The 19,228-nt window shown below is 44.9% G+C and overlaps 1 protein-coding gene and 1 long non-coding RNA gene across 18 annotated transcripts in view; one reads left to right on the top strand and one right to left on the bottom strand.

Moving 5' to 3' along the window:
- Positions 1–19,228, top strand: part of LOC129385288 (uncharacterized) — a 482,098-nt gene that overhangs the window by 584 nt on the left and 462,286 nt on the right. The gene's annotated exons all lie outside the window — the stretch shown is intronic.
- Positions 7,055–19,228, bottom strand: part of LOC126533097 (uncharacterized) — a 99,341-nt gene continuing 87,167 nt past the window's right edge. For all 17 annotated transcript variants that reach the window (XM_055071790.2, XM_055071792.2, XM_055071793.2 and 14 more), the window contains 6 exons: positions 17,097–17,168; positions 16,490–16,570; positions 15,908–15,982; positions 15,063–15,128; positions 12,370–12,432; positions 7,055–7,351 (listed from right to left, as the gene is read on the bottom strand). In XM_055071790.2, coding sequence (XP_054927765.1) covers positions 7,119–7,351; positions 12,370–12,432; positions 15,063–15,128; positions 15,908–15,982; positions 16,490–16,570; positions 17,097–17,168 — 590 coding nt within the window. In that variant the 3' untranslated portion in view covers positions 7,055–7,118. The remainder of the gene's footprint in view (positions 7,352–12,369; positions 12,433–15,062; positions 15,129–15,907; positions 15,983–16,489; positions 16,571–17,096; positions 17,169–19,228) is intronic.

Below are 19,228 nucleotides of genomic sequence, written 5' to 3'. Positions count from 1 at the left end.
GGGTACGGCGAAAGCGTGAGAAGAAAAGCGTCTGCAGTGCCACGCACGAAGTGCTTTGCGGCGATGGCTACAGATGGCGACAGAGTAGCGGCGGTCGTCTGAGTCAGTCGGCGGCGGCTTCTGAGAATCGCGCCCACGCGTCAGTTTCGCGCTTGCCCCACGCGCTGCCTCTCGCCATCTCCAGATTAGCGAGACAGTGGCGCCGCACTTCGGTCCGTTTCCAACGTGCCGCACGAGACCTATCGTGCGCGCCAGACAACGTATCGCGAAATGAAAACACGTATAGAGCTGTGCTCAAATTTTGCGTTAGGGAGTATCGTTGGTGATTGTTTTTACGGAAAGAAATACAAACGTTAATTTGCAGATTTTTTTTTTCGTGCCTGAAAGGTTCAACTGGAATTTGCATAGCACGGCCTAATTTCTTAGGACACTTGACCTTTAACCACAGCCGATTTTCGGGTTGAGGGTTGCCTGTGCCCATTGTATAACCGGTGGGCTACCGGCGGCTGCATGCTTTTGAATTTGCGCCTTCCCTCAGCCGAAATAGACACTCAACTACGAGACCATGGCTGTTGTGCAATGCAATTTAATTCTGTGATGAGTATTTCCAAAGGTCGCCAAGCTGCCTTTATTTGTGTTTAAATATTCGCATATTCTTGTTTAGATCTGTGATGTAGTATTGGGTGCCACTATCAAACATTAGGTTCTTTTTATTGATCACTTAAATATTTCATACATGCGAAGAGGAAAATAAAATTAAAGAAATTAAATTATTGGGTTTTACGGGCAGAAACTATGATCTCTTTATGATGCATGCCACAGTGGGGGATTGAGGATTGCTTTGATTACCTGAGTTTTTTAATAACGTGCACCTAAATCGAAGCACCCGAATGTTCGTTTTTTTTTATGGAGCTGCCTGGCCGGGATAGAACCCGCGACCTTAAGCTTAGCAGTACAACGCCATCTATCTATTTAGCTAGCACGGCAGGTCAGAACAAAAATAAACCGGCTGACCACAGACAAAGCGCTTTCTTCTAGCTGCTTTTATTTCACCACATGCACGTATATATGTATTCATTGCCTTACCTGGACAACTGACACCAAGTCAACCATACAAAAAGTAATAATATGAAAGGAATGCATGCCGTAGCACTTGAGGAAAAACCAGTACCCCCAATCACACCCCACTCGCGACTGTGACATGAATCCCAGCCCTCCACCCAGTTATTGTATCGGAAACATATCGAACCATTGCGTAGACGCACAATCCCTGCTTCTTCCAAGGTCGCTGCAGTTGTTTGGTGGGCACATTTTCTTCGAATGGGACACAATCTTCCAACTCAGGTTTACACTCACAACCACGCGGGTGAATGCCGGAGTGGCTGGACACAGAGATATGTGAGGTCTTTCTGAAGTTCATACAGTACATAAAAAAATTCACAAACTTTCAACAACACATATGTAGTCGCCTTCAAGATTCTACCCAATTGACACATTACACTGGTTCCCCCTCTTCTTGCATTGATGGAAGCACCCTTGCAAACCATTCTCCGCTAATTTAATAAGCAGCGATGTCGTTTTTTTTTTAAATTGTATTCACTTGCCCAAATTTCTGTTCTTGTACGTCGATGGGGGCGAAATGCGAAAACACCCGTGTGCTTAGATTTAGGTGCACGTTAAAGAACCCCAGGCGGTCGAAATTTCCGGAGTCCTCCACTACGGCGTGCCTCATAATCAGAAAGTGGTTTTGGCGCGTAAAACTCCATAATTAAATTAAATTAAATTAATGTTCCTGTACGATCAGTTTGCATTTTGCGACAAGAGGCTAAATACAGTGAATAAGGAAAGCGCTTCAGCACAGCGATGGAAGTGCGTGCTAAAATATCACTTACTGCCTTTGCAGAGCGCGCGAGATCTCCTCTTCCGATGAATTTGGTCCCACGTGAAGCACATTATCTTTGAGAATTAAGCTTCAGGACCTCCACGTGAAAGGTCACATTAATATTTTGGCATTTACGTGCCAATTCGTGGTGCAGAATTACGCGGCATTCAAAAACATCACGAACATGACTTTGAATTTTGCTTGGTTCACCTGTGCCTTTTTTTCTTCTTTTACCTTGGCACAGGTTTCTTTTCGCACTACTTGCTCTGTGTGTTCCTCATGATGTCGTATTCGTAAATGCGTAAATGCAACTTTCGTCACCTGTGGCGACCATTTCGAATTCGTCGCTGCCGTCTGATGTTTTCGGAGCATGCACCATTATTTTCGTTGGAACTTTCGCTCAGCAGTCAAGCTTCGGATCCGTTTTGGCGCAAGCGATAAACGTTTTTAAAAATTCATTCAAAATATGGTGAAAGAAGGACTGTCCCAAATGAAGTGCTTCAGATTTTAAGAGTGATGTCGCAGTCACGGAGCACCAACAGTGCGCAGATAATTGATGTCTTCAACTTGGCAGGAGGTTCAAGCGTGTCCCGTTCGTCCTTAGGGTTAAAAATTCATTTTTTTGAAATTTTTGGGCAGTATTACGTTCCAAATCTACAATCTGGTTATGAGGCGGGGAGTAGTGGTGAACTCGAGGAATGATTTTAACCACCTGGGGCTTTTCGTCGTACACTAATATCAAAATACACGAGCTCATTGGCACTTCGCGCCCATCGAAATCAAGGCGCCGGTGTCGGGATTGGACCCGCGATCACGAGCTGAGCAGCCGAACACCATAGGCACTAAGCCACCGCGGTTGTTCTTTGGGGTATTTGCGTTATTCTCTAAAATACTGGGATCACTTGAGGACAGTTCCTTTATTTAGGCAGCAATGTCGGAGGCTAGCCTAGACATTCGTCTTCCATGTTACCACAAACTACAGCTCACACAGAGACAACGACAAGAGTCGATGAAAAAAAATTATAGCGTTTTACGTTCCAAAGGAATGGATGAAGCGAAGCGCCGACTGCCAAACATTTTTTTTGTTTATTCCTGGAGATATGTATGCACGCACGTGAATTTTATAATCACGAAGGAAAAGAGACTTGCTAACAGGATTTGCTTTTGTCTCTTTCTCTCTCTCCCTTTCTTTGCTTTCGAGATTACACAAATCAATTGTGCATATGCTCGTATATGTTATTTTCTTTGAAAAAAAGAACAGTTCGAAATCAGTGCTCACCTTCGGTTTTTCCTCTATTTCTCCCAATGTGCACCGTAGTGCTTCCGCTTAGGGTATCTTTTCCATAGGCCTTCTGCAACATTTGAAAAGTCGCTGCGCCATTCTTGTCCAAATTCTCAAGCTATTGATATTGCCCCTTTGTCTACGTCAGTTCGTCGAACACCTTTTCAATAAGACGCGATCACGTGCATCGCGATTTTCTTATTTTTCTAAAAGAAACTAACTTAGAGGTTCCTGCGTCTCTGGACTGAATTACTGTGACACCAGCTGATTGCGCGAGTACCCCCGATGCCCCCTTTTTGGTGCAAAACTAAACTTGCACAAATCCCGTTTTCTCATCCCCCCGTCAGCATCGAGGCTGAGTTCCGGGGACGTCGACCGACAGCTTGAACTGGTTGACTGGGCGCAGAAGGCCAAGCAGGCCCAGGGCCATATTTGAGCCCGATCCCTCAGCCACGTCTACCTTTACCATTCCACCTTTAAATAAAGTTCACCACGACCCCCGCCAGCACCGCCACCCCAAGCCTCTACACGATGAGCAGCTTCATGGCATTACGGCGAAGTGAATCGACAGAGCAGCGCGAGGACGCACACGGGGTCGTAAACTAATGAGCCGATGTGCTCTGGCAGAAACTAATTCATTTACGTTTATTTACGCGAACTGCAGTGCCATTGCGAGACATCGCAAGAGTGGGTAAAAAAGAACACACATAAATAATGGCACGTGACACAAAAAGATAGTATGATTTGGTTACCATCATAAATAGACTGCGTGCACATCATGCATTTAGTGTGAAACAGGAACACAACTAATGTATTTTGCATAGCACAAAAAACAATAAAACTAGGGCGTTACATGGTAGCTCTTTTACAAATTCATGTTATGCAAGCTGCCTCAAAGCACCATTACGTTATGTTATGCTTCTACTGTTGTTGGGAGAAAGGAATTTTTAACCGAGCTTAAACACGATTTGAAAGGAACAATGCTCAGGGGTGAGTAGACTCTGTTGTGCTTGCTGAACGACGAATGAGCGAAAGTGGCACTGCGATAACTGTTGAAGAGCATAGAGTGCTATGCGTAGTGGCAAGGCGTTCTCGTGTGCCTCTTTGTTTGACTGTATGCTATGATAAATAATGTGCGTGTAATGAAGAGAGCGCGAGAAGCTCGTAGTTGCTAAATGTGAACCTCATCGCTTTTAAGGTGAAGTTTTCGTTGCCGTTTCCCCATATTTGTCGCGACTAATTGGCCGTGAAGTGCTGTTGCATCCGCCAAGCTCGACGGATATATATATATATATATATATATATATATATATATATATATATATGCACGCCAAAAAATAAATATTAGCGAATCGCCTGATATGGCAATCCTTGCATGCTGAACAAGTATGTCCACTTTCGCTGTGCACAACAACAACAAAAAAAATCGTGCACGGAGTCTCAACATATAATTTCGATTCACTGGCATCGCGCAACAACACCGATCTGTTATTGTGATGGCGAATAATATTGAAGGGGTTATTTGATTTAATTTATTTTCTTTGATTTAGCCATTCGATATGTGCTACTGGGATTGTGCGCCTTCTTGGCCAATCCTCCAGAATGGGTCAATGTGACAAAAGAGGTAAAGAATCCCCTAAATGTGGCGTGCTTCGTGAGGTTCTTTTCTTTTCATACGCCTGTGATCATCACTCCTCCCTCAACGCTGGATGCCGGCTAAATGCTTCGCATAGCGTTGATTTCCGCAAACGGTCTGCAAGCTTTTCCATTACTAGTTAACGGTGCACTTGGGCGTTTCTTTTTCCTACAAGACGTTTCCTGCACAGGCTGTAAATATTCTTCGCGGAAATATTTATAGGTACAAGGCAAACACTTACGCGTTAACTGCAAGAATGGCGCCGCTTATACTACCAGTATGATTCCGTGCGGTTGGATGTATGGTGTTGGGACTGCAAATGCCGAGCACCACTTGATTTCAGTTATACAGCGAACCACGTGTGTGACGGACGTACGCATCGTGTGCGCAATGAATGAATGCGAGAGCCTGGGATCCACCCGTTGGTGCCGTTGCGTGCCCGGCGGAAGAGAGACCTTCTACCTTCTTTCTTGTCTTAATGCCTTTGGTGCGGGAGGATGGCAGATACGAGCGCCGACTTAATGGAAAGCTCGCGATACATTTGGCGCAGATACAATGAATTTATGGGAAAACACCTCAACGACGCATCGCATTTGTAGTTTTCCGTGGTGCTCTGTCCCACAGTTCATCTCCTCGCTTCTTTGTATCGCTACCACAACATTGACCCACAACATATTTTACAACTCTGAGAAAATAGAGGTTGTTGACACGGTAAAAGTACTTGGCGTATATTTTACCGAAACGTTGCAATGGGACGCTCACGTGGATTTTGTACTCCAGAAACTGAGCCGCGTAACAGGTATACTACATCGAAATCGCTACCTTTTACCAACGTCAGCTAATTTGATCATTTATAATGCACTGTTTGCCTCGCATGTAAATTATTGCCATCTTGTATGGGGCACGACATCAGCTTCCAATCACTCTAAACTACTATTGATGCAAAAAAAGATAATACGCGCTATCGCAAATGTGCCATACAACTCGCACACTGAGAGTCTTTTTACCAAGTACAACATAACAAAAAGTCATCATCCCTACAAACAAACCCTCCTACGCACCTACTACTTTCAGGTAAAAAATAGAAGCAACTTAATTACAAATATAGCAAACTTAAAAGAGAATAGAATAGAATATAGAACTTAAAAGAGAAGAGAAAGGAGAAGCAAACTTAGAAGAGAGAGAAACTTAAAATAGAAAAGAGACGCACAGCCATAAAAATGGCTCATACCCTTTTCGAGGACGAATTACGGCCATCAAACGGTCTCAAATACCTTGCCATGGCTACTAAATTCTTATCTAGAAGCCGGCATTGACATCCATGCCTTAGCACCATCGGAGCTCATCTGTCTGGTGAAAACTACCATTTAAATCGCCATGTTTCCGTAAAACCATTGTATTCAATGAAAGAAATGTAATTTACTTGATGTAACCCACTGTTCTTTATTTTTTTCATTTCTGAAAGTGTTCTTTGCCACCGGTCTGCCAATATGTAAAGGGGGCCAGGGACCACTCAAGCTGCCAATAAGCAGCTTTTACCTTGGCCCCCTCCATTTGCTTGTTAATGGGCACACATAAAATGAAATGAAATAAAATGAAATGAAATGAAAGTTATGACGTACTCTTTGCTAAATGTGAGCGCTGACGTAAGGATAGGGCAGCAAAAAGAAAAGAAAAAAAGAAAATGAAGAGTAAAAGAAAAACGCCCGCTTGTGAACTTGAATTGTGAACTTCTAGTTGATGTGTCACGACTTGTGACTTGTTCGCGTGAACTCGTTCGTAAGTGCTTTTCTCTTGCTGTGCCTTCATTCTCCTCAGAGTCTTCCTTTTTACATCGCCCGGCGGATTTGAGGAGTACGCGCCCTTCTGCGAGGCGCTAGTATCTCCTTACGTGCATTTCATAAATTTAATAAGAAAAATCAAAAGAAAACAAATTTTCTCCAAGAACAAAGATGCGCGTTGGCCATAGGATGATTGCTAACATCGTAGAGCGCTGCAGCGATTGCAGAAAATGCCTGTGTCATCGAAGCCTGTTAGCTTGTCATCTGCGGCAAAAAAAGATGACAATCGGAGAAGAAATCGCTTATCATACCTCCCCTACTTAAACACTGATGAACTTGGGAGCATTGGTCGAAGGTGTGTGGCTACAGTAAGTGAAACGGAGCACATTTGGTGGCTGCACTTTATCGAAAGAGCTCCATCGAGATGACAGTTTACACAGTGGACTGTAGTGATCAAATAACTTAAGAAAACATTTCGTGTGCAAGTTGTTCAGCGAACCTTTATTGCGTCATGGCAAAGAGCGGAGTTCCTGCCGACTACTCTTGTAGGGCTTTCTTGCAGTTCCTTCTGAGAACACACCTGCCGTTGCTTGCGCGGCAGGTGTACCTCCTGCACCAACACTTGGCTACGAGGTCCGTCCGACACACCCGGGGTGTTCCCGAGGGCCGCCTTCCCGCCAAGTATTCGCTGCACCTGCACTCGCCGCAGTTGCTCGAGCTACGCCAGAATACCTCGCCTGGAATGTGGCACTTGCGTTTAAATAGAGACCCTGAAAGAGAGTGAGGTCAATACGTTAGTCAGGGTGCGTCTTCGATAAACACTGTATGCGACGTGGCTACAATCTCTGGGGAGACATGTACCGGTGCGGTAGGCAAAACTGTTCAGTGCACCGGGAACGGCAAAGTCGTTTTAGGATTACCGCTGAGTGCTTCCACAGCACTCGCATTTAGACGCGTTCAGGCGTGTGCATACATAGGAGATAGGACCGTTTCTTCGGTGCAGATGTAGAGGACAGATTCAAACGACAACCGTGCTGGACAAGAACTCAGGACTCTGTCTTTGATATCCGTATTTTGAACTGTCAAAGCTATGCACTCAGACGCCCATTCCGTTCGCCCGTATTTTCCTTGGCGTTATTCGTCTTTTCCGTGTATATGAAGTCAGTGTCTATGACAAAGACGAAACGCAGTCCAGCGCCCTCCCAAGCGTCCCGATTTAACAGTGGTGGCTGGTACGAAGCATTGTATCCGTGAGAAAATATACCTATGACAAAAAGGGAGCACGTAATATGCAGTGAGTGGCCGAAGGACGAGTTGTGGAATGATGGATTCGCACTTGAGTGAAACTATTCGACACTGTTGTTCGACAACTTTCTTTGCAGGCGTGAATATACTCCTACCTGTGTGAATATACATATTGTACATTAACCACCAGGTAAATTTAATCATCGGTAAAATACTCCGTGTAAGCCATCACAGGCACCTTAGCGAATGGTTCAACTAATGAAATTCAACGCCGTAGCAATTATCATTGCACGTCGGCTGCACATAAAAAGAAGCAATCGTATATAATTTATTGTTTACCAATTATATTCTTCTAATTATTACTTTGTAATATATGGGGTAATTGCATAACTGAAGCCAAGCCCAGGTGAAGGTCGTGTGCGTTCTACAGATGTATTGAGACTACAACCGTCTTAGAGATAATTGTCGCCAGTATCTGTCTTTAAACACAGTGGCGTTCCACATTCTTTTGCCCCGCAGTGCTTGATGATTGACATAAAAACCATTAGGTGAAATGCAATACATTCCGTCGCAAGGTTGCGAGGATTAATTCAGGACAGTTAGGTGGTGGCATCAATATACACCTTAGCAAAGAAATTTTCAGCACTGACTGGCTTCAATTCGGCAAGTGCCTCATGTTGTATGCAGTAATTTAATCAGGAGTCAAGTGCAGAACATCACTAAATTATGATGTGGTTATCGATTACTGATAAGAATTTGATTTCTTTGATGAAACTAATTTATTGCGGAAAAAGGCGTTGTAAGGCTGCATTACATGTTTTGCTCAGCTCGGGTCCACGTCAAAAACTAGATATGTCAATCGGTGTACGAAGTGACAGTTGCGCTTCCCTGCTTTCCCTGAGGACGCAAATTGTTGAGCGTAGGCAGTGCTAATTCTGACGTCGCTCTGGCAAAGACGGTCATCTGTCTTGCTCAGCCGGGCCCCTGTGCCTTTCCCAGAAACCGCCGCCGTTGCGATTGAGATGTTACTTGCTTTGGTCATGAGGCTGATGTTCTCCGTTAACCCAGTCACCTCGTAGGTCGGCTATATTGAGCTAAATAGCTGCTTTGTGTAAAGTTGGCAAATGTCGGCACGGTAGTTAGGAGGAAGGAGGAGGAAAAACTTTATTTGCTCTAATTGGTTAGAAATTAACGGTGGCAGATGCGGTCGGCCGTCTTCACGGTCTTCTTCCCCATCTGCGCAGGGTCGACGCCCCTATTCCAGGGCACCACTGAGGGTGGCTACTCGGCGAGCGTGCCGTACTAGTCCGTGCTGGACTTTCGGGTCGCTGCTGGAGAGCACCCTCTCCCACTGCTCCACAATCGGGTCTTTTATTTGAAGGAATTGTTGATTCTGAACGCATTCCCACGTAATGTGATATAAGGTGGGCTTGGCGCCGCACCAGGGGCAAATGTCTCTATACTGGGTGGGAAACATCTTGCTTAGCGTGTTTAGGTTTGGATATGTTCCTGTTTGCAGCCTCCTCCAAGAGGTTGCTTCATGCTGATTTAGGCTGTTGTGGGGTGGAGGGTATTTGATTCGGACCCTCTTATAGTAATTCAAAATGTCTGAGTAGCTTGGGTTGACTGGTGTGGGTTCCTCAGGGTCGGTGCTTGTGGCCGCTCGGTTTGTGTGCTCTCGAGCTGCCTTGTCCGCCCTTAGGTTCCCTTCTATTCCAGCGTGTCCCGGTACCCAGAAAATTGTATACCTGACTTTGTTGTTAGCCCTGCAGGAGCGGAGGATGTGAAGCGCTCTGCGTCCTATTCTGCCGTTCATGTAATTCCGACACGTAGTTTGCGAGTCGGTGAGTATTGTTAAAGACCTTTCGGATCGGTAGCCCTCCACTGCCACTAGAGCTACGGCTATTTCCTCAGCTTCCGTTACCGAGCAGTCCTTCATTGACGCGCTGCTGATCTCTTTGTAGTCCTGGCTTATTACTATCGCAGCTGTCTTTACTATGTTTGTGCCTCTTTACTTGGCGTATACTGCAGCATCTGTGTATACTGTTGTTTTTTGTGGCCAGGTACTTTTCGACGTATTTCGCCCTTGCGTCCCTTCGCGCCGTGTGGAGGTTTGGGTCCATGTTTTTGGGTAGGGGGCTAACAGTGTATGTTTTCCGATATTCATCAGGAATCCCCTCCGTTCTTTGGGTTTATTTGATTGATTCCGCGAAGCCTAGCCTTATTAGCAGTTCCCTTCCCGTTTTGGTCTGCTGGAGTCTCATGAGCTGTGCGATACTTTCGGCTTCTTTTAATTCTTCGAAGGTGTTGCTTAAACCAAGTGCCATTAGTTTCTCTGTCGATGTATTGTTCGGCAGGTGAAGTGCTGTTTTGTACGCTTTGCGTAAAATTGTGTGGTAGTTAGGAGCGCAACCATTATGGTTGCGTGTTCCGTGTAGCGGCTACATTGACTCATTCGCGTAACGAAGAGGTTCACAGCAAGATGTGGGCTTGAGGTGCTAAGAGTGGTCGAACAACAAATGCTACTGGAGCTAACGTTTTGACAGCGGAACATGTATATGTTTGTCCTTTGCTATTTACCCTATACCTAAATTATGAACTGCGCCCTCTTATCAAGTTTCACAAGTTTCTGGCAAAATACTATTCTCAATAACTATATAAATCTCGCTAGAATCTATTACATATGTGTGTATAGCTGCGAAAAAAATTCGCAAGGATGAATACTACACCATAAAAAGTAGCACGCTTCCGTGACTTTGCATTCTTCAGCTTAATTACTACGAAATGCAGCTGGGAGGCGTTTCCACGCTGCTCTTTTGTGTTTCCCGGTTCACTTCGTTTCAAGCTGCTGCACCATCTTAAGCTTGGCTTTTCTAAGAGTATGCCTCTGCTCCTGGGCTGTTTCAAGCCTTCTGCACGCACACGCACACGCACGCACGCACGCACGCACACGCACGCACGCACACGCACGCACGCACACGCACGCACGCACGCACGCACGCACGCACGCACACGCACGCACGCACACGCACGCACGCACGCACGCACGCACGCACACACACACACGCACACACACACACACACACACACACACACACACACACACACACACACACACACACACACTATATATATATATATATATATATATATATATATATATATATATAAACTAATTATTGGCCTCGTACCCACAGTGAAGAACAAAGGCGGAAAAGCTGCCCGATCTTGTTACTTTAATGAAACCCCAATATCTGATAGTACGTATGTGGGACGCTGCTGTCAACACCCACCATGGCGGAGACCCTTGCTTCCTACAGAGCACCGTTCTTTCAAGTGTGGGCGATCTCTTCAGCCGGGGGCTGACATTTTCAGTGCATTTCTTACGTTATAGTCATTGGTCCTGGTAGAAGGCGAACAAGGGGGGCCGATTAGGTCACTCGGCTTAAAGGCATATAAGCTCTGCTAACATTGGTCACACCACCGCGTGCTTTATTATTGAAATGTTGTAGGAAAATTGTTCGAAATTATCGCAAGCATATGTTGGTACAACAAGCATGACACCCAAGCTACATTATACGAAGGCCGGTAGCACGCTTCTATTGTCTAGAATATCTTTTACCTGCCACACGCGTTTTCACTAAAGGAGACAGGCATAGGTGCAGGACGACTTCCAGGATATAAGCCTAACTATCTGCACATCTCCATTGCTCTCCTCCTCCTTTCCCCCTTCCCGATACGTTTCTGCTGTGTCTCCTGCGTGCTGCGCTTTTGCTGTATCATTATGCGATGTTCACTGTCCGCTCGCGTTTTGGTAGACCTTACCACTATTGTAGGACATTAATTTTATAGGGCAGAATTTCAGAAAAGGAAAACATAGTGAAAGGAAAGAGAAGACGGAGAGACTGGCGCTACACCTCCTTACACCTCCTTACAAGGAATGACGAAGATTGGAAGGCGTCATCCAACAGCAAGAACTTAGGAATTTCATTTCTGCATCTCATATACAAAATGAGGTATGGCTCACAAATTCCTTAGCATTGATTAGAATGTGAAACGATTCTATCAGTTCCGGCGCGCATAATTTAAGGAAACCGAGATTTCGCTGGCCGAATCTTCAGCATTGATTTCAACTTGAAATGCTTCTTACAGTTCCCGCGCAGTTTAACCTCACTTCTGCCCAGTATCCTCACATCACAATAACACGGTTCGCAGAGGTTCACAGAGATCACAGGTTGTCTGCATGATCTGCCTTCACGGTAGGTTTTTTTTATTTTTCTGAATTGTATCGCTGTAAAAGTCGTGTCTTACAGTGAGAACCGACCTTCCCGAGAACAACTTATCTCGCTTAGCGCTGCAGAAGGCTCCACTGTTTTTCCTGCGCCATTACAGGCTTCGACTGGAAATCATTATAGCGTAAATTGTAGTTTACCTGCTCCGTAGTTACCACTTGTGCAGGAAGCATTGCTGCTCAACTCTTTTCTGCAGCAAGCAGGTATCCGAACAGTGTTCCGTTTTGAAAACAAGAGACCGCCGCACTCACCCAAAGTCCCATTCCAAGCCGGTCGTGATACGTTCCAGCCACCTTGCGAACCGCCGCCGACGCCTACAAAAAATTGTAGGGCGTAATTGAATTGTGACACCTCGGCACGCTTATGAAGAATCGCCTTCAGAGTTGTGGGTACATTCAGTGGGTCAACAATAAGACTGCCACGTTAAGTTGTATGATAATATTTATCCGATTGCATACGACCATTCTAACACGGTTGTTGGATCTGGAGTGTGCAGGTATATAGGCACCCTTTATTCAATCTTACCCACCACAGTGGCTCGTTGGGGAAAGCTTCGGCTGGTTGGTTATTCATAAGTAAAACCCCTTAGCGGGCGAACGACAACAACTACAGGAAACTGCACACGTCATCGCAGTGTGTGTCGTCTCTCTTAGTCCTCGTCCTTCGCGCGGCACCTAGATTTATTTGTGGCTCATTGGCTTTATATCATGCAGCTGCCGAGGACGCATGTTCAGTTCATGGTGGCAGAACTCCTATGGTCATTCAATGTGAAAACGCTCCTGTCTTTACATTTATGTGCTTGTTAAAGAATCCCACATGGTCAAAGGTATTCTAGCGGCTTCTACTACAACGCCCCTCGTAACCCACTGCGTAACTGCAGGACATAAAAGCGTACAATTTTAAAGTGTAGCTCTTTTTGGGACGCGAACAGCGATAAACCTAAGCACAAACATTGCGCAAGGTTCTCTTCAAATCAATTCCAAAATGTGCGTTGGATTTGTCTAGTTTATTTTCTTTCGCTCTAACAAGAAACTCGGAAGTGAAATAAAGAAATAGCGCCAAGTAAACATCTTCAATCAAATTATTGCCTATGTTTCAATGCCCCTGTGTGCTGTGAAACATGTACAGACAAATTTCAAAGCATCAAGAAACAGGTCTACCGCGAAATTAGTCAGCTACGTTTAATTATCACCCGCTGCATTGTTGCATTTTTGGTTGAGTCTCATTCTCGAGTCGAGTGATTTATAGGGTTCTGTCAATGTTTATCTGGTTTTGAGGAACTTTCGATATACCTGTACACTTCCAAACAATGCCAGCAGTCTAATAACGTGATAGGATTCTGCTCGCTTAGAAATTTTGACAGTTTCGTGAACATGTGCACAGAACCATTCATTAAAGAAATTTTTTACCGAATGGAATACTTTTTTGCAGATCCACAGTTCCCAGAGGCTTGCTTAAGTTAAGGTTTACGCGATTAATAAGGCAACCGGGAGGGTTGGCTCTTCTAAGGAAATTCTTTAACTCACGGTACCCCAACTACCCCATCCATCTGAAATCGTTGTGTTCCTCCATCACACTTCCTCCATATATACTGCTGTGACCTAAGGAGAAAAGAATTACGGAGGTACAACGCACATCTTGGGATTTGTGTGATGAAATGCTATAAATGTTGCACAGTTTATGCCTGTGTGTTTGGTGTACCGTGAACTGGCCCGTCGGAACATGCTCTCGCTCACCGAAGCTGCGCAATGTAAAAAAAAAAGAAAGAAGGAAAGGAAAGAAAGGAAAGGAAGAAAAGGAAAGAACGAAAAAAGAAAAAGAAAGAAAGAAAGAAAGAGAGAAAGAAAGAAAGGAAAGAAGAAGGTATTCTCTTGCATTCCTTCATTACTACGAGTTTACTTAAAATGTATAACGCCCCTTCCTGGTCAATCCCTCGTTGTGGGTGTGTGCCAGAGCATGGAAGTCATTGCAGAAAGCTGGGCTTCTTCGATTATTGACAGCTGCATTCCCGCGTTCGGAAGGAACAGAAAAATTTCAGAGAGTAAAGAGAACAAAATAGGAGGGACGCTGGTTGTCGATTCTCTTCAACGTTCGAAATCATCATCATAATCTACATGCGGCGATAATCTCAGACAGCCAGTGGGCGTTGGCGCAATAGAAGTAGACGTGCGATTGTGGCTCAATGGTTAGCGCATTGTGCTATGGGGGGCCAGGTTCAATGCCAGCATCGGGCACGTAATTCAAATGTTTTTAAAGTATGAGCTATTTGGCAAGACAGTAGCAGCATTCGTACAGCCAGCAGCCACGCTTCAGCAAGTCTGGGATGGGTCGCATAAAAAAAAGCTTTGATTTAATGTACTCTATATTTTGTACTCTAACTGTGATGTTATGTCGAATTTTAGAATACGGGCGTTGTTCATGTGTACGAATAGTTGTTCTTAAATCCTCTATTATTCACTAGTAGTACCAGTATCCTTTGAGAAAAGGTTGTACGGTATAGAGAGAGTTGCACAGGTGGCCGAGTTTGCCTTATATAGTGACGGCACAAGTAGTACATAATTTATGTGCGGCAATATCACGTTATTTCTTTCAGTTATCATAAGTCGACTGTTTTCGCAAGCGGATCTAAGGAAACACTGACGAATCTTTCCACCTACATGTAAATTTAGCCAAGGATGAAATGGTTCGTGAAAGTGCGCAAACCCCCCTACGCTCCTCCCCCTTATCACTGCCCTTTTCCTAAACTTCATGCTCCTTTGGCTAGCTTCGTTGCCTTCCTTCTTTTTAGTGTATTCTTACTGATGCGCCCATCGATAGAAAGTATCCTCTGTGCAGTAAATAGCTGCGAGTTACCAAATATTGCGTATAGAAAATATAATCTCCATAAAGCATCATATCCCATTGTAGGGTCTATTTGAGAAAAGCAGAGATTAGTGTAACTCACCTGAATATCCTCCTCCACTACTGCCTCCGAACCCTGCTTCAGCTCCACCTCCGAGGTCGCCGCCCCCTAAAGTTATATACGGAAACAGAACTTCAGTACATTTCTTCTCGCATTTACGAACTCATTAGGCAACGGGGAAGCCGATATCAATGCAGGAGTATTTCAATTTTCTATGATGACGAAGGCTGTGAAGACAGTCCTCTATGTTGGTGTAACTACTTGCGGCGTATTTTACTTTGATTCAGGAATTAACGTACTCTCTCGTGAAGTATGTTCCGAGTTTACGTGGCCAACACACACACACACACGCGCACACACACACACACGCACACGCACGCACACGCACGCACACGCACGCACACGCACGCACACGCGCACACACGCGCACACACGCGCACACACGCGCACACGCGCGCACACGCGCGCACACGCGCGCACACGCGCGCACACGCGCGCACACGCGCGCACACGCGCGCACACGCGCGCACACACACGCACGCACGCGCGCGCACACACACGCACGCACGCGCGCGCACACACACACGCACGCACGCACGCACACACGCGCGCACGCACGCACGCACACACGCGCGCGCGCACACACGCACGCACGCACGCACACACACACACCCAAACACAAACACACACGCACATACACACACCCAAACACAAACACACACGCACGCACACACACACACACGCACATACACACACGCACGCACGCACACACGCACACACGCACACACGCACATACGCACACACGCATGCACGCACGCACGCACACACGCACACAGCGTACCATCAGGATGCCTTGTTTTTGTGTGAAAATAGGAAGTTCTTCTCACCTAAACCAACTGATCCACTCGATCCCCATGTTCCTTCACCGCCTGTACTGCCTCCGATGCTAATGCCGCCAAAACCTAAACGACAGAGAGAAATAATATTTTCAGATGAGGCACGGACAAGGCTTTCTAGGTGTCCATTGCGCCCATGTTTTTAACAGTGCATCGAATTTATTTGTTGGTAAAATGTCGCGTTCAAGTTCTCCAGTAAAAATTACCAGGAAACCTATATGTGATCATAAAGCTACAGTCACATGCTTAACAATCTAACATGGAAAGTACTAGAAGTGGCTTCGTTATGTAAAATACATTTCTTTCCATATAGCGGTATGTTATATAAGGTATATTCATCATTACTGACTGGAGTCTTATAGTAAATTTAAAGGATCAATTCACAAAGTTCGTTATCATGCTACGAGGTAGGCTTTTAATGCGTTATCAGTGACAAGAATGTACGTTGCAAGCTAAATTGCAAACTACCCTACTGCCCCTGCCAATGCAGACCTGCCCAATATTTCACAGCCACATTAATTTAAACATGTAGCAATTTTTCGCATTTCTAAACGGGGTGCAAAATCCACTCACTTGCACCACCTGAGGCTCCCGCCCCTGTTACACCAGCGCCACCAGCGCCACCAGCAACGCCAATGCCCCCGGAGCCATAGCCTTCAAGAAAAGAGATAAATACAGAAAAAACAAATAAATAAAGAGTTGATCGCATACACTATAAAGAATGCATTTTAGGTATAACACTTTCGTGCACTGAACAGGAACAGAAAAAACCGTTTCAGCCGCTAAAATGCTGCGAATGAATGTTATTGATTCTATTAAGCTTAGGCGTGACTGGTGAATTTACGTGACACAGGCTCGGATGGTAGTGATGGCTCTTGAGAGAAACTAGGGGCTGCTATGGCGGTTCTTGAGGGCCTGCATTGCGTTGCGCAGACAACATCGGCGTGCCTGGGGTTACGAACAGTGCGAAGGAAAGTAATATTTTCTTTTCTTTTCTTACTCTAAATGACAAATTTATTCATTGAGTAAGTTTGCTAAGTAATTTATTATTGAGTAATTATTCAGTAATTATGGAGCAATTTATTTATTGAGTAATGCGCGCATGTTTTCGAGCAACGTTCATTGGCACTGGCAATACTGGCAATATACGCTTCGTTAAAGGTGTGGCATCCGCACTCACCTGAACCACCCAGTGTACCCGACAGTGACCCGCCAGCGCCGCCCGCACCACTGTGGCCACCAGCGCCATAACCTGAATAAAAAAAAATCGGGATATGTTGCTCATGCCGGAAACATAAATGCGTGTTTTTTATCGCACATTCGCACACCGAGTGGGCACGGAAGAGTCGTAAAGGTGCCGGATTTTAGAAGTAGTGGAGAAATATAACAAACTCACACAGGCAATACGAGTAAGTTATGGAATTGTGGGTTTAGGCGACAGCGTTGAATGAGCGTGAAAAACTGTTATTTCTGATGAAGTTAATCCCATCAAGTGTGCAAGTTGTTGGGAATGAGAAACAAATGTACCTTTATTTGGTAGTTTCAGAAAACTTTGATGTTATGAATGGCTTTAGAATACGGGATTTAGAAGCGCGTACGAAGGCTGGTTCTTAAAGCATTGTTTATTCACCCAGAATAATAGCGTTCGTCTAAAAAAAAAAGCAGGCAGCCGGCATTAGCGAATAAAAAAAAAACAGACAAACAAGCCTGACGCATTGTGCAGACCAATTCTGCTTCCGTAACGTAGATGTGAGTATGGATGTACACATATCAGCAAAGGCGGATGAATCAGTCATAAAGGACGCAACAGAATTGCGTACTGAGGTGACAGGACACCCAACGAAAGGCTCAGGGGAGCGACTTCAACTATGGAGAAAGCGAATTCGCCCTTACCGACGCCAGTAACTGTACATCATCAAGAACTATAGGCGGCGACATTGCATTACAGATTTTTTTACCTGTTACGCATCCGCAGTTTCCTTTTTTTCATTTTTGTTTGATGTGCAAAGCAATCAATGACAGTGGTAGCTTATTTTTGTTGATAAACTACAACGAGCCGAGTACGACCCGGGCCAAAAAAAAAAGGACAAGAAAGATTCCCAATGGGGAGCTTAAAGGAAGCAGACATGGCCAACTTCTTTTTTCAGTATCTTGAGTGACATCATCGTTCTCCCTGTTCTTCGCTTCGTCAATGACGCTGATGCTGAAGTATATATTATTATTGCTCTGACATAAACTATGTAATCGAAATGACGGCATATAAACACGGTCCTAACATTTGTCACATCACGGAGCGACGAGACGACGACGAATCGCAGAAGGCGTGAACTGTCAACGAATGCGAGGAAGTCTTTATTGAACATGCTTTTCCGAGTACTGACAGCAACGCGTCATACTTTGAGGTGGATATGGCTACAAATATTGCCCTGACAAAATTATGTTGGTTAAGGAATAAGCCTACAGTGTTAACTACACTAAACTGAATGTTTCGTCCAGTGTTAGCGGCGATAACATTTGTAGCAAGGCGCTCGAGCCTCGTGCCACCTTTCGCCTAGTGTTTCTTTTTTTTTTTTTTGTCTTCGTCGAGGAAAAACCTCACTTGAGGGCACAAATCATACGGAAGGAAAGAAAGCGACAGGGCAGAGTGCTACTAATAACCAATGAGCTGTATTGGTCGAACAGCAATCTATAGTAAGAGACGAAACGGGGAAACCGATAAATCTGCATGCATGTTGTTCGCACAATTACAAAAGAAAAAAAGAGAGAGAGGACGTGCACGCTGCACGTGTCTTGAAAAAAAAATGTTTCACTAATATATAGTTATTGCTTGAGGAAATCACGCTGGCCCCGGGAGTAAAATGCAGAAAAAAAAGAGCACGACTGTGCTTATTCAACGTACGGCGTACTCTTTCTTCCTCGTTATATATATATATATATATATATATATATATATATATATATAGAGAGAGAGAGAGAGAGAGAGAGCCAAGTACAGAAACAGGTGACGTTAAAGCCTGATACCCTCTTTCAGACTCCACCATTCCAATCTTTTGCCTGCGATAATGCAGGTGTTCTCTTGCCCGTGTTTTCTGAGCGTTTCTAGGAGCATCTTCTCGGCCGCTTTCTCGGTCGTATCCTTCATATATTGCTAACACGATCGAATTTCGGGCTTTGCTGTCGACCGAAGGCATGCTACGAGTGCGAATCAGAAAGTCTTTTCCCCTATATTTTATTAGACAAAGTAAGGTACACGCAAGCAATTACAAATATACGCCTTATTCTACGTACCTTACAGAATTTTGCACATAATTT

This window comes from Dermacentor andersoni, chromosome 7 (genome assembly GCF_023375885.2).
Source record: "Dermacentor andersoni chromosome 7, qqDerAnde1_hic_scaffold, whole genome shotgun sequence".
NCBI classification, from domain to species: domain Eukaryota; kingdom Metazoa; phylum Arthropoda; class Arachnida; order Ixodida; family Ixodidae; genus Dermacentor; species Dermacentor andersoni.
The sequence above is the reverse complement of the archived record's forward strand: the minus strand, read 5'-3'. Positions and strand labels throughout refer to the sequence as shown.